Genomic DNA, 16037 nt, shown 5'->3' on the forward strand with positions numbered 1-16037 from the left:
GGGTAAGTAATGAGTCAATGCTGTAACCTATCAAATCGAATCAGAATAAGTGGACGTAGCTGGAAATAACGTACCTAGGTACCTACCTACCTAAGTGATTGAAACTGGAAAACCATTGCAATATATTTAAGCATTCAAGTGTAAACCCTAAGCTCGTCTCTTAGGCGAATGCGCAAAGGCTCACTCTCAACCGAGCCTCCCTCGGGTTCGTAACATCAGTCCTCCCCGTGCCATTATCACGTACCTAACCGTTTCCACCCCTGATAATGTAAACATTGCTCGTCAACCTTTCAATGTGACCTAATTTTGCAAGTGCGACATTGCTCACCTAATGGGGTCCTTCTTAGTTCATCTCATTTAATGGATATCTACGTATTTATTTTTTAAGTTGGTAAGTATGGATCTAGTTTAACACTTTTGTATTTTTTCTAATTAAGTAAGTACCTTTAAGTTCGGTTACATAATTTCATTAATTTTGGTTTTATATTTTAAAGTAAGTAGGTAGGTACCTAGGTACCCTAGGTATACCTAATCTTAGAGTGGAAGTATGGAGTATAAGAAATGGGATTAAAAAGTTTTCGCACTTTTTTAATGTGCGGAACCCTTTCCTGTTCTATTGAATTATATTATTCTTCTATTCTAAATAATAGATCGAGACAGGTTTAATACATTTAAGAAGGATAAGTTAAGGTACTAATCTTTCATCAAGTAATTTTTCGTAGTCTGAAGATCTGCCAACCTACTCTTACCTAATCGTTTAAGTTGGGTTGAGTTCTTAATCTCCCGAAAAATAAGTAGGTACCTACCTACTTACCTGGTAAATAATTATTATACCTAACAACCTATCTATTACTTCTTTAGCGACATTTAGTTGAAAATGAAACTCAAAGATTTATCTGAAAATGATACTAGTAATGAAGACATCGTGCCAATCGCCGTACAAATATTTCTATGGAGACAAACTACACCTTTTATGCGGCCAAGATTCGGAAAAGTTCATGATTCAGCATGCATGGTTAGTGCGAATATATTTTTAACTGTGTATTTAATAAATAATCAACCAGTGTTCCCGATATCTCTATAATCGTTCTAAAAATAATGTACTTACCTAATCTATAATATCCTATCACATAATAAACCATGTGATAAAACCGCTCTTATTTTTTGTAAGCTCACCGACTAAATCTACATCCTACCGTAAAATTTATACTTATCTACCTATTTTCCTAAAATAGTCGGTTATTTCAAAAATATAATGCGTGCCTTTTGAAATCCTATGTCATCCTAATAAGAGGTATATAGGTAGGTATACCTACCCCATTATAAAACTTTGCACACTCACTTTATAAAAGAGGATACGTACCCAATCATTTCTAACTAAAATTGAAAACCTATTTCATTCATAGGTACTTATACTAAATCCTATAATCAAATCATAAAGTGTTAAAGACTGAAAGGCTCAAAAATCTAAATGTACTTCCATTGTACTTCTATGTTTTGTTTTGTCATACTTAAATATTGTATGTTGTGTCGATGTGTTGTTTGTACATACAGCTGTATATTTGTTGTGTGCAGTTCTGTCAGCGAGCTCCTGGACACCACGTAAGTTTGTAAAATAATAATGTAACCTCTTCCTTTATGATATGTTGTGCTTTTTATTGAGTTTATTTAACAATGTGCATGAAAATATTTAATTTTATTTAATTTAATTATATTTTCTACCTTTTTAGTAGATTAGAAAGTGCCCTGGCAACTCAATTTTTTAAAGGCTCATATCCAGAGCCGTAAACATTGTTTAAAAAAAATGTTGTCAATTTGACAGTGACAGCTTTTCTGTGTCAGTTGTCAGTTACACATTTGCTTTTGCTTGCTGTTGTTTTTGTTTACCACTGTTGACAAAATACAATTTTAGATTATCCTTTATTTTTACTTTTGTGACATAAGCTTATAGAAAATATCGTTAAATTATAAAAAGAATATTTTTTCACGCTTTCTACTATAGGAATTAAAAGAAGCTTGCAAAGTAAGTACGTCTTATCTAAGTAAAAACAAAATATTTCTTATTAGTACTTAAATTAATAATAGTCCTTTTTCTATGATAAATAGCTCTTATAAGACTTGAGAGAGATGGCTATTGACATGCAATATAAGAGGCTTATAGGCCAATTACTGTGTTGTGTATACTACAAATTCCATGTACAAATATATTCTTAGTACAATTTTTTCAAATTACTTTTTAGTCGTTTGAGAAAGTATTGGTGCAAAATCTGCGCTTTGGACTAGCGACCAATCTTACAGACGCTATAGAAGCAATCCCACGATGGCGGCTCATACAAGCAGCTTTGCCACATGTGATGCATGCCTTAGCAGGCCTTCTGCACAACAGGTAGATATTTCATGTCTTCACCAACCTATATTCCTGGTTTACCAGGGCCATTTAATTATATTTAACAAGCTAACCTTTATAGAGTAAGCTTTTTATAGAGTCCTTGACCTGTCAAGGTTTCTATAAAAAGATAAAGTTCATAAACTGGCTTTGCTGGTAGGGTGCTGGAGCTTGCTTCAGAGTAAAACCTGCATGCCTGAGTTACCCATGATGTTGGGAGGAGACCCATGCTAAGTAGTTGGCTGGCAATGGTGTTAATGATGATTATATGCATGAATTTTTCAGAGTGAAAGACAACATGCAAACCCTGGGCAATGTAGAAACCAAACTTCTTTACACTTTACATTGGATATTACTTGATGCATCAGATGAATGTGCTGATAATGACTATGAGAATGGAAAATATTACTCCAATCCTTATCACTATTTATTTTCTGTGCCAGCTATAACTGTAAGTGTTTCTTACTATTATAAAGTTTTATTAGTTTGCCTATTTATATCAGAAACTAAACTTTTCTATTTTGAAAACTTAAGGTGCATTTTCATAGAATAAAATTGGCTAATCTAATTACAGATATTATAGAAACAACTTGACCTAGTGAACCATTAAAACATCAGTCAAATAAATGCTATAAAATGGGTATATGTAGTTTATTTCTCTCTAAAAAGAACAAAAGTTCGCTTATATGAGAAATTATTGATCTAAACAATATTATTGTAGAATATGATTTAAGCATGGGTCAATGTATGTTTGACAGTCTCCTTTTATTTAATCTAGCCTTAAACTTTGAAAAAAAAATTCCTTCAAATATCTTTTTTGGTAGATCATGATAAACTAGTGCTTCCTCAAACTGTATATTTACATAGTTATTTTATTCATTGCAGCTTTTTGTGTTTCTCTTTGCGCCTATATCCCATCATTTGAAAGAATCAGATTTCACCAGCAACTATAGACTAGAAAATGGTTTGAAGCTCTGGCAGGCTTTGTGGGAGTTTAGGCACCCTGATGCGGCATGCTTCACCACCTTGGTCAAACCTAAGCCAAAGCCACTTGGTGGAAACTATGCAAGGAGACCTCATCATGGAGACGTTTTTATGGGCCGTAAGTTTTTATAATTTGGCAAATTAACTGCAAAATATTTCAAATACATTGACTGCAAAACAAGTAGTCCAATCTAAAATTGACAGACTGCAGTCTGCGCAAGTCGCAGATTAAAATAACACAAGCCCAGCTGAGATCGGTTTTTGTACAATGCCCATTGGGCACAACAGCGGCTGGAAATCCAAGGCGCGCCTAAGCTCAGGGTGCATTCTCTTTTTATTTTCAGTATACTGATTTCAGCAATATGTAAAAGAAAACCCGTTTTCACTCCACTCCGTCTGTATGCATTGGCCCTTGGCAGTATAGTACGCCCAAAAAGTCGAAGACACTCAATAAAATTTTAAAAAATGTCCTTAGGCAAATTTTCAAAGGAAGAAAGCGCAGTAAACGGCAGCCCTCCAAGTCAAATCATATCAGGCTCACAATCCGAAGCGCCGTCCAAACAAGCCAGCACCGAGGACGAGCCGTGGCTGTCATCGCCCAAGGAGACCATCTTCCCGGAGACCATCCCTGAAGAGAGCTCCAGCACTGAAGAGGAGCATGTGGTAAACCCTCCAATTCAAATCATATCAGGGTTCTAATACAAAGCGCCATCCAATCATTCCAGGTCTTAGCAGTTTCATATGAGCTCAAACTTTACTGCTGTTATCATGTTAAGGAATCGCCAAATAAACCGAATAATGTATAATCATTCTTAATAATTATTTTGGTTTGAAATGACAAATTGAAATATGAAATATTTATTGATCAATAAGTTGGTTTTGCAATGGTTCCAGATCAATATTCCTTTGTTCTTTTCAGTTTATTTACCGTCTACCCTCTGAACAAAACTATAGTGGCGTAAACAGAGGCGCGTATACGGTGTATGCGGCCGATCCTAGCATATTTCAAGTGAAGAAATCAGATCCCACCAAACCGACTCTACCAGGCATAAAACCTTTACCACAGATCACTAAAATGAGGTAAGCTGTCTACTACTACTACTACTACTAGTACTAATATAGATACTTTTTGTATTATCATTTAAAACTGTGTAGCAAAATTATTTGGAAGTAAATCTTCATTAGGAGCGACATGTCTCATGAGAGATTGCTTCAGAGTAAGACCAGATCTTTGTTCAGGTATAAGTAACGTTCCTGCATACGTCATTATCGCTGAAAACAAACCAGATGCTTTGAGCCTGCTATCTTTTATCGAACTTTTCTTACATAATCTTTTGCTGTTACACACACTTATTTTTTTTTTGTGCCATGTTGTTCTCTTTTGCACATGCAACATTGTGAAAAGGATCATGAAAAGATGTTTAAAAAAAATCATGAGCCAGAAGCAAAGCATTTCTTTATCCTGTACTCTGTCTCTCTTACTGGGCTACTACTAATGAATGAGCAAGACGAAAATGAGCCAGTGCGCAAGAATGAAGATAAGAGCGTTAGTTATGAGACATAGAGACGCGACGATAATATAATATGTCGCCCAGCAAACGTTCGCTTCAAAAACTTTTACTTTAGTTTTAGAAATAAATTAAGTTTGGTATACGTGCGAATTGGCATAATATCTGTTTACATAAATATTAATTGCTTGAATTCCTAATTCAAGATTTGAAGGTAGCCAAATGTTTTCAGTTCTTCAGATAAAGAATCATTAACTGATAGCGGCGGAGGACCTGGTTTAAAAGGTACACCGACTTCTGCAGAAAAATCTACCAGCATCAAACAAATTCAGCATGTAAGTAGGAATGAACAAAAATCCTTGTAATGTGATAGTATAAATCCGTAAGTGGTTGTAACTTCTGAACCGATTTAACGTAGTTTGCATTCCCGAGACAAAGTAGGATTCCTGCAAAATTTTTAAAAACCTCACCCACGCTGACGAGTCAAAGCTTGTAAATTATTTCAAACTAGCTGGTGCCCGCAACATCGTTGGCGTGGAATTAGGCTCTTATATTTCCATGATTGAAGAACCAACAAACGAAAAAAAATTGCATTTGTAATATGGGTGGAGATGTATTCATTGGATATCGTTTTAGGTGTCTGCTGCAACCTTCCTGGATGTTGCAACTTTGCGATGTCTTTTTGCATCGCAATGGCAGGAAGAAGGTGTATATTGGGCTTTACATTATTTATACAATAGGTAAGTAAAAAATTAGACAAAAAAATGACGATAAATATAAGATGTATTTGTCATTCTTTTGCATGAATTTTAGGTTACGTGATATTTGCGACGACATTTCCAAGCAAATACAACCACGAAAAAGAAGTAATTCCTTGCCAATACCTAAGATAGAAGTTTCAATATACCAAAGTCCAGAAATAAAGGATAGAGATTCGTTAAAAAACTTCATGGAGGTTCCCGAGTCGAAGGATATTTCGCCTGTAACTGAAATTCCGTTCGCGCCTAAGATCGACGAAGATAACATTATGTCCAGAAGGGCGAGCGAAAAAGTGAAACGGAAAATGAAAATGGCCGACCTGAAAGCGTTTGTAGAGTTGAAGCTTTTATCGAAATCAGAAAAAGCGTTGGAAAAAATTGGTCAAGAAGATCATAAATTCAGTTTTCATACTGCAGTAAGAATGATATCTGTAGATATTTTTTTCTTAGCATTTTTTTTGTAGTTAATATTACTGTGTTAATATAATCCTAATTAAAAAAAATATCATTCTAGGAATATCACCGAAGTCTCGACAACGCCGACGATCGGCCCAACTCGGCTCTCGCAAGCAACTTTCCTCCGCTGGCTCCCAGACTTTCTGGGGATTTATTTCAATGCAATCTCATAAAAGGAAAAAGCATGCCGAGCCTTAGGTAAGTTATTAGGTATAATATTAATTGTAATAAATAATGCTCCATATTATGAAACCGTAGTTTTAGTTGATATCGCAATTTTTTCAAAATAATTAGATTTATCTTTTCCAAAATAAATATTTTTTTGAGGACATCTCGATGGCCATGGACAAAACAACTAAGACTCACTTCGTCGTAGTTATGGGGGACTTTAACTCTAAGGTGGGAGTACAAGAAGACGGCGAATCAAAAATGGGTTCATACGGTTTTGGCACCAGAAACCACAGGGGCCAAATGCTAGTTCACTTCTTGGAGCGGAAAGGGCTGTTCTTAATGAATTCGTTCTTTGAGAAGAAGCCCTCTAGAAAGTGGACATGGCGTAGCCCGGACAATGTGACTCGGAACGAGATCGACTTCATCATGACGGACCGTAGATACATATGTGAAGATGTCTCAGTGATCAATAGGTTCAATACTGGCAGCGACCACAGACTTGTAAGAGGTATCTTGCGTATGGATCTACAATTAGAGAGGAACCGTCTGATGAAGTCGGCTCTCAGACCAAAATCGTCCCAAAACTTCAGCTCAGGTAACTTTCAAATAGAGCTCAAAAACCGGTTCGAACTGTTGGAAACCACCTTAGACATTGACCAGAGATTCAACCACTTCGTTGACGTCGTTCGTGAAGTGGGCCGCAAATATTGTCGTCATGAGCCGAAAAAGGAATCTAAGATCTCCAAAGATACCCTAGAATTAATGGAGAAGAGACGAGATACTTCCTCAGCGTTGCCTGAGTGGCATACTCTGAACAAGCGTGTTAAGAAACAAATACGGTTTGACCTCCGGCGCTACAACACTCGCAATATCCAAAATGCAATCGAGCAAAACCGAGGTTCAAAAGTGTTTGCAAAACGACTTGAGAGGAGCCACCTGACAAAACTGAGGACTCCTGAAGGAAAGATTGTCACTTCAATACCAGAGGTGTTGAAAGAGATCGAAAGATTTTACGAACAGCTGTACTCTTCTCAGGCTCCTAAAGCGGCTCAGGACACGAGCGACAAACGAGCGACCTTGACACGCCACTACACCGAAGACATACCAGAAATTGACATTGGCGAGATGCGAATAGCCCTCAAACAACTCAACAACAACAAGGCGCCGGGTGATGACGGCATCACATCAGAACTCCTACGTGCAGGAGGTACCCCTGTACTCACAGAGCTTAAGGAGTTATTTAATGACGTCATCATGAATGGAACAACGCCGAAAGCATGGAGCAAGAGTGTAGTAATCCTCTTCTTTAAAAAAGGAGACAAGGAGCTGTTGAAGAACTACCGGCCGATTTCTCTCTTGAGCCATGTTTATAAGTTGTTTTCGAGGGTTCTTACAAATCGCCTCGCCCGAAGACTTGACGAGTTCCAACCTCCAGAACAGGCTGGGTTTCGAAAAGGCTATAGTACCGTAGACCACATACACACCTTAAGGCAGATTATACAGAAGACAGAGGAATATAATCTCCCACTCTGTCTTGCCTTTGTGGACTATGAGAAAGCCTTCGACTCTATCGAAACTTGGGCTGTTTTGGAATCATTGCAAAGATGCCAGGTCGATTGGCGGTATATCGAGGTGCTGCGATGTATTTACGATTCTGCGTCAATGACCGTCCAAATACAGTCTCAGCAGACAAAACCTATCAGATTGCGAAGGGGTGTTAGACAGGGGGACGTAATATCTCCAAAACTGTTTAACAGTGCACTGGAAGACCTCTTCAAAACGCTGGACTGGAAAGGACGAGGACTTAACATAAATGGCGAGTACATCTCACACCTACGGTTCGCTGACGACGTGGTTATCTTAGCAGAATCTCCGCAAGATCTCGAGGAGATGCTGTGTAGCCTAAGCCGCTCTTCCAGACGTGTCGGTCTCGGGATAAACATGGATAAAACAAAGATAATGCTCAATCAGCACGTTGTCCCGACACCGGTTCGCGTCGAAAATGTTGGCATCGAAATTGTTTCACAATACAACTACCTTGGCCAAATAATTCAACTAGGCAGAAGCAATTTCGATGAGGAAGCCAACAGAAGAATTCGGCTAGGCTGGGCAGCTTTTGGAAAACTAAGTCAAGTCTTCTCATCGTCAATTCCTCAATGCCTGAAAACAAAAGTCTTCAACCAGTGTGTCCTTCCCGTCCTCACCTATGGTGCTGAAACGTGGACACTGACAAATGGCCTTGTTCACAAATTCAAAGTTGCTCAGCGAGCTATGGAGAGGGCTATGTTAGGAGTTTCCCTGAGGGATAAGATCCGAAATGAGGAGATCCGCAGGAGAACCAAGGTCACTGACATAGCCCAAACTATTAGCAAGCTGAAGTGGCAGTGGGCAGGCCATGCCTGTCGTAGAGGCGATGGCCGTTGGAGCCGGAAAGTCCTTGAGTGGAGACCGCGTTTGAGCAAACGTAGTGTGGGTCGCCCTCCAGCACGATGGACCGACGATATAAAGCGGCTGGCGGGAAGTGGCTGGATGAGGAAGGCTGAGGACCGGGTGTGGTGGCGCTCTATAGGGAAGGCCTATGTCCAGCAGTGGACGTCCACAGGCTGATGATGATGATGATGATGATGAAAATAAATATTAGAAAGCTTAATTTTATATTAAATTTTAAACATAAAATTATAATTTATATATCAATTTGTTAGGGCTGAATTTACTAAAATATTTAGTAACTTATTGGTTTACGCCCTACTTGGAAAGTAGCAAAATGCACTGCACTACTCTAAAGGTAGCACAATACCACAGTATCAATACATACAGTGAGACTATGCTCTTTATGTTTGCGGACAAGCCAGCTTTACAGTCGTAACAGCTACATGCCTGAACGACTGATCCACTACATAAGCAAAACAATTAAAATTTGATCTGCCGACTTCTGCCGGTCGGTATTTTCTCTCCCGTATCGTCTCCTTGTGAGTCCGCAGTATTGCTCTGTATAGACATTTCCGTCGACCGACTTATGAGGTATCTCTTTTAAGCTGTGCTACTAATATAATACCATGAAACAAACATGCAATGCATTTTTCAATACTGGAAACGCCAGCGGCAAAATTGTGTTTATTGGGTGCTTTGAATTAATAACATTAGTATAGTTCATTCAGTCTCTACTCACGAGTTTTAACGGCTCGCCCGATACTGCTGACGTCTTTCGCATACTCAGTACTGAAAAATATTTACCTGGTGGCTTTTGTGCCTCCTGCAGGTTTTGCGGCCTTGTCCAATCTTATCCGTACTACTAATATTATATGCTATGGTTTCCTAGAATATATATGGAAAAGCATTCATTTTATACGATAGCGCTGCATTATGCGACAAAAATAATTTGGCTGGCCAGTGGACACCTTATATCCATCTCCAGGCTTGAAAATAATACGGCTACTATTCACAATAGAATGCAATCAAATTTTAAGTTTAATTCTATTAAAACTTTTATTCCTTTTGTAAATTCGTAATTTTTTTTTAAACTGTTTTTAATCGCAACACAGCATGCAATAGTCTACACATACATACATTATTAACAATATTTTGAATTTTTTCCATTTAAAATGAATTTTTCTCTCTCTCTCTCCCGTGTTTTTTACGCTTAATCCTGTACACTGTTCATGGACGAACGATACGGTCGCTAGCTGTCTCATAGACGAGCTAGCATCCAATGGGTAAGTCGGCGAAAGTTATGAAACGAACGTAGAAGCTTTATTTAGATTGGAGATGTACAGTAAAAATATATTAGTGCTAATTCAGTTATACACAATCTGTAAATTAACAGGTCTACAAGTGTTACTATCCTTTTCCGCTGGAAACATTGCGAAAGGGATAGCACTAGATTTAAACCTGTCTTTTTAGTTTACAAATGTTGTACAACCGAATACCCATTTTGATTTGTTCATGCTTAGATTGTAGTTTTGTAATTTAGCAACTAAAAAGTAGCAATAACTACAGAATAAACAAGGCTTAGCTTTTCAAGTATTTAAAGTCATTCATAAAATAAACAGTTTAAAAGCGTGCTTCATACATTGAACCATAATATCTACATTCTACATACTCAATTTCTTCATATTATTAAGCTTTTAGAAAAATATTAGGCGTAGTTTAAAAGTATTATAAATATCACAGTACGTACTATACCTATTGCAATTTATAAAAGCATGTTATCCCTTCAACCAATTAAGGAAGAGTCGTCATTGCATGACGCTAAGTGATTTAACAAAGTAAAACAAAAGTAAATGTGAAATAGAATGGATCTTGTAGAATAACCTAAGCCACGGAAAACAATATGCGGAATACTATCCTATTTCGGTTCAGCTCCTTAAATAAATAAATAAGCTGAAATTACAATAATATTCAACAAAACTATTCAAAACATATTATTCTTGATATTGCCAAACTAGTATATAAACCGTTATTGCAGGTATATTGGCGAAATCAAAACAGAGCGAGCGCACGGGGTCCCGAGCGCAAAGCCAACGAACGTTCAGAAAAAGAAAAATCCCATTATTACTGTAACAGAACACACGCCTACGCCTTCGCCTGATTATCTTTCGAAAACTAGACAAGTGAGAAGTTTCCTTTATTATTTTATTTAACTCCACTTTTTTATCATTTATCTCTACTGAATAGAATTCAGAACTTTGTATACGACTATCGTTCCCTTGACAAAACAACGACATGTAATGTAAGCAATAGAAAGAGAGGCGTTTGTTAAATTTTAGACAGCAGTACTGTGAGATCTGAATTGCACTTTGTCGTATCGTAATCACACAAGCCACTATTTATTTAAATGCCTATACAGAGTGAGCTTTGTGTACAGGCTGTAATGTATGAATAGGTATTATTAAACATTCTGTGGTTATAGTAAATGTGCTGTCTTTTCCAGCATTGATTTTAGGTATACTAATATTATAAAGAGGTACGATTTGTTTGTTTGTAATCGATAAACTAAAAGTATTAAGTATTTACTACTTTAGTATTTACCGATTTTATTAATTTTTTCACCACTAAAGTATAAACTCAACCCGTCCAGTATTCTTTGTATGAAATTCTGTACGCGTTGTAACGCTTACGAGTTATATGCGCGGCGTTGCATAGCCATAGCCGAGTCGACGTGCTGCTGATCCGCTTAGGTTGACACCTGGTTGACGGCGAGGTGATACGATGACGTTCCCTTTCCAAGTTGATGGCAGATCAGCTAGTTGACACTATAATGACTTCCTCATTCATCTGCAGGGTTCTCTGGAATCTCAAATGGACTCGGTAAGCATGCAAGGCTCGCAACACATCCCGACACCGGAACGCAAGCCGAGCCTAACGAGGTCACAGACAGATTCCAATATTACATACATTGTAGAAGAAATACACGAAGCGCCCGGGTCACTTTACTATATCACTAAGGAAGGAGATATTGACTTTCAAGTCGTGCTTAAGGTAGCTATAACCTCTGCATAGTATTTTATTTATATTTTATGTATTTCATCATCATCATCAACAAATTGGAGTCTTACGTTTTAAATAAAGACGTTGTCGATTATTGCGACAGATTGCGTTGTAACACATCACAACACCGTAAAAAAATCTTAACTTTATCACCACTCCAAAATATTTAATCGCCTTTTCTTAACTCTAACTATGACTCTGATCAGACTATTTGCGATCAATATAATTATTATTTTGTATTATTCCGTCAAAAAATTACCATAAAAACTATATTTCAGGCAGTGTATTCAGTTTCGATCATGGATAGTTTCTATATAACAGTAAGAGTGATGGAAGTGATGCTGAACTTAGTAGATACTCTCATGGAAGTGGGAGTGCACCAAAACTGGCAATCTGATTCTGACCAGGACGCTCAACCAGAAACAATCGATCCATTAGCAGATTTCCAGAAAGATAAGGACAGCAAGGTAAGTTACTTGCAGCTGCTATACATAGCTTTTTCGTACACTATAATGTATATTAAGTGGTTATATGTTGTTACAATATAATATTATAAGAAGACACTGCCTCCTGAAACACAGTTTTCACTTCATCAGGAAGCAGGGCCTCACACTAATGCTTGTAAATAAACACTATGTTTTGTAAAGTTAATAAAGTTTTATTTATTTATACCGTATGTCTTTAAGTTAATTGTTAAGTCAAACAAGTTTTTAAATGTCAGATTTATCGCGAGTTTTGTAAGTATAAAATATTAATAAACTATTATGGTTTTGTTCTAGGAAAGAGACTCGGGCATACCGTGCGCCCAGAGTCAAGATTCGACTAACGTTGAATGTGGTGAAAGTAAGGAAAAATCAAAGGAGGAAGAAAATTTTGATTGCCCGTATTATATGCTCATGTACATTATTCTCAGGTAATGAAGCTTTAAAGTTTAGATGTTGAAAAATTATTTACAACAATTTTGCCTTTACTACTGCAACTTCGTCTGTGTTAATTTAGTTTTATTAAAAATCCTGAGTGAATCCCTTTATGTCTAATAGTAATAACACTACTCTGAATTTAGGTATCCTAATTAGAATATCACTTGGTTTAGCGGTCAAGGAAAAAATCGTGAAAAAACCTGCATACTCGAGAGTTCTATATAATATTCTCAAAGGCGTGTGAAGTCTGACAATCCGCACTTGGCTAGTGTGGTGGATTATGGTTAAACATTCTGTGTGCTCAGTAATGAGCTGGCGATGGGTTGTTGGTGATGACAATGATGAAGAATTAGAATTTAACTAGCTAAATAAGATCTTAGCTGTCTTGATATTTACTTTCCCAAATCCTACTTTGGGTTTCTAAATTCAGAATATTGTTGTAGTCATTTAATCAGTGTAATTTTTTAGATTACTCCGTCAATTGGGCTGTTCCCATGGCTGCACGTCAGCTTTAAGAGGACCTCAGGCGGAATGCCTCCGCGTCCAAGCAAGAAATTCACTCCGTCTGCTTCGTTCTGCGTCCATCACTAAATTCACGTTGCGTATCAAAGAGATGACTAAATTCGCTCCCATAAGGGAGGTGTTGGACAACCTTCATGCCACGCTGGGTTATTGCGCTGAGCCGGCGTCTATGGTTTCGCCAATGAGTAAGTTTTTATTCATATTTTGAAAGCTCCCTGGATATTCATTCAATTTTATATGTAACTACGTATAATACTCGTAACTATATCTGCTATCCGCGATGTCGTCCGCATGGATTTACGCTTTTTGAGGATCCTTCCAATTCGGAATTTCTCAAAATCCTTTCTTAGTGCATGTCAACATTATAGGAGAATCTGCATGCAAAATTTCAAGTTTTTAGATCCACCAGTTTAGGCTCTGCGTTATCTGTCTATCAGTGACGGTACTGTTTTATATGTACAGATTTTGCTCTAGTTCCTATAGGGTACGTTCAACAGCATCTTAGATTTAAAAGACTGAAAATTTACTCACAGTTTGTCAGACAGTAGTCATTAAATTTTCAGTGTTAAGCTGAATTATTTTTCCTATAAGATGTAAAAAATATGTTGATAGCTGAATACAATAACATTTATTTGATTTAAGCATACGTTTAATAATGGAAAATATTTTTATTAGATCAACAGAAGAGGAATTTCTCAAAATCTCCCGATATCAGCCACTTACAGGCGGGATACGCTACGAACTTTGGAGCAGGCCAAGGTCCTAACGCAAATAGAGCCATAGAAAATTTCATAGTGGAATCTACATTCAGAGAGCTTGTTACTAGATTTGCTCTCATGCACCGAGAATTAAAGCTGCTGGATAATTCCGTAAGTCTATATCAATTTTGGGTTTTCGAAAACTCTTGAATTCAGTCTTCTTTTGCTCATTTTGGAGTTCTCGTAGCTTTAGTTTTAAGTTTACGTAATTAATTATTATTACCATTACATCAATTATTATTTATCTTACTCTATAGTAATTATTCCTCATTACTGAGGCTCGTGACCCCTTTCCATTAATCTTATAATCGTAGGAAATCTCTTGGGATAATAATGCGGTGGGCTCCCAGATCCTTTCGCATACAATTCTCTAAGAGAACGAGATTTCGACTCTTAGGTTAATTGACAGTTATTACCAGATGTTAGTGGTAATAACCGGGACCGACGGTTTAACGTGTTCTCCGAGGCATGGAGGAAACGAAAAGGCCAAATTCGGACCTCTAAAGTCGGTCACCCATCCAGTTCACGACTTGGGTCAACGTTACTTAACAAACAATCGATTGATATGCTTTGTCACAACTAGGCCACATGTCGGATACACATGTATGATATCATTTAGCTTACAGGATATGACAATAATATTATGGGTTTCAGGCTTTGTATGCAGAAGTGCGTCTACTGCTAAGTTACGTGCGCGAAGCTCACGGCGGAGAGTTTCGCGTGGTGGCATTCAGTGGCCTCATGGACACTGCTGAGCGGCCAGGCACACAACCGAAAGAATCACACATGCAGACTACCAGAGTCATCAGGTTTCAAATACTTTAAATTCCTTCCTTTCATACTAGCGATCACCTGCGGCCTCGCTGTCGTGATAATTTCTATTTTTTTTTCTCTTTTTATGGTCTAGCGATGACTTCAGACGAGTCGCAGGCTTCAGAGATTGAAGCGACGACGTAAGACCTGTGGACTTCAGTTATAAGTTATATTAAACCCATATCCCTTACTGGTATTTGTTTTTATGTGGTGGTTCCAAGACGCTTCATCGGTTACCGATACATATTTGCCAGCCAAAACATCTCACCAGACCAGACCTGAGATTATTTAGAAAATTTTAATACCTTTCTTCTTACATTCTGCCTTGAATAAAGGTGAATTTAATTTTCGCGTTTACTTCAAAATAATTATATTTTGAAACATTTTCAAAATAGGGTAAGTACGAGTATTAATTAATAAAAAAATTCTCAAAATAGGGTAAGTACGAGTATTGATCAATAAAATTTCCTTTGTTAGGCATATCACGAGAACGGCAGATGACGAGCGCGGTTCAGATACAGGCGCAGATTCCGGCTGCGCGGCTGATGACCGTAGTCATAAAAAGTTCACGTTCAAAAAGAGGAGTACCTCTTCGACTGGTGCCCATGTAAGTTGTCCTGAGATAATGTTAACGCTAAGTCAATTGAGCACAAAACTAAATTGACAGGCGCAATCTGATCTAGAGCTTAAATTGATTAAAAATTAAACCTAATAAAAAATAAACTAACCGCATATCAATCGGTTCAGAGTACATAGTTCCTGGAAGTGCTTAGTGGAAGTAGTTAGTGCCTGGAAGAGATCACTATAGTGATAAGGCCGCCCTTTGTTTGCTATCTTTCCTGTACTTTACTTTGTGTCATAGTTTATTTAAATAAATAAATAATAAAATACATAGTTCTAGAAATTACCCCCTACAAATAAACTAACAAACTTTACCTCTATATAATATTAGTATAGTTGAGTCAATAAATGTGTTTGCAGAGCCTCTTAGAAACAGAAGCAGGCGATGAATCAGCTAGCCAGTCGCCTCTATCAGTACGCACACGAAGATACCAGCTCACGCCGCGACAGTCTGAGAGGACAATCCCTTCCGCTTCGTCCGCTGACATGACTCCCCACATTAATATCACGCATACCAAGTCTATACCTTCGAAATTTCACATCAGCGGTATAGGTAAGCCGACTAACTAATATTATGTAACTCTTTTTGGCTATATTATAGCTTAGACGACTTCGTTAGGTTCCGTACCTTGATGTTTTTTTTGCTTATTATT

General features: G+C 37.5%; 1 protein-coding gene across 14 annotated transcripts in view; it reads left to right on the top strand.

Moving 5' to 3' along the window:
- The first annotated feature begins 205 nt into the window (after window positions 1-205).
- LOC123868915 (protein unc-80 homolog) overlaps window positions 206-16037 on the top strand; it is a 48806-nt gene continuing 32974 nt past the window's right edge. For 7 of the 14 annotated variants that reach the window (XR_006796762.1, XM_045911590.1, XM_045911579.1 and 4 more), the window contains exons 1-23: window positions 206-391; window positions 862-1015; window positions 1576-1602; window positions 2003-2023; window positions 2241-2386; window positions 2672-2837; window positions 3272-3488; window positions 3846-4033; window positions 4290-4450; window positions 5111-5213; window positions 5515-5618; window positions 5692-6067; window positions 6151-6290; window positions 9947-9976; window positions 10729-10873; window positions 11544-11741; window positions 12029-12217; window positions 12530-12663; window positions 13139-13377; window positions 13868-14061; window positions 14605-14759; window positions 15241-15370; window positions 15745-15937. Coding sequence is in view for 13 of the 14 variants with exons in the window: in XM_045911590.1 (XP_045767546.1) it covers window positions 878-1015; window positions 1576-1602; window positions 2003-2023; window positions 2241-2386; window positions 2672-2837; window positions 3272-3488; window positions 3846-4033; window positions 4290-4450; window positions 5111-5213; window positions 5515-5618; window positions 5692-6067; window positions 6151-6290; window positions 9947-9976; window positions 10729-10873; window positions 11544-11741; window positions 12029-12217; window positions 12530-12663; window positions 13139-13377; window positions 13868-14061; window positions 14605-14759; window positions 15241-15370; window positions 15745-15937 (3394 nt within the window). In the remaining variant the exon portion in view is untranslated. The remainder of the gene's footprint in view (window positions 392-861; window positions 1016-1575; window positions 1603-2002; window positions 2024-2240; window positions 2387-2671; window positions 2838-3271; window positions 3489-3845; window positions 4034-4289; window positions 4451-5110; window positions 5214-5514; window positions 5619-5691; window positions 6068-6150; window positions 6291-9946; window positions 9977-10728; window positions 10874-11543; window positions 11742-12028; window positions 12218-12529; window positions 12664-13138; window positions 13378-13867; window positions 14062-14604; window positions 14760-15240; window positions 15371-15744; window positions 15938-16037) is intronic. The other 7 variants (XM_045911580.1, XM_045911588.1, XM_045911583.1 and 4 more) reach the window with 4 other exon arrangements.

This window comes from Maniola jurtina, chromosome 10, assembly GCF_905333055.1.
Source record: "Maniola jurtina chromosome 10, ilManJurt1.1, whole genome shotgun sequence".
Taxonomy (NCBI): Eukaryota; Metazoa; Arthropoda; class Insecta; order Lepidoptera; family Nymphalidae; genus Maniola; species Maniola jurtina.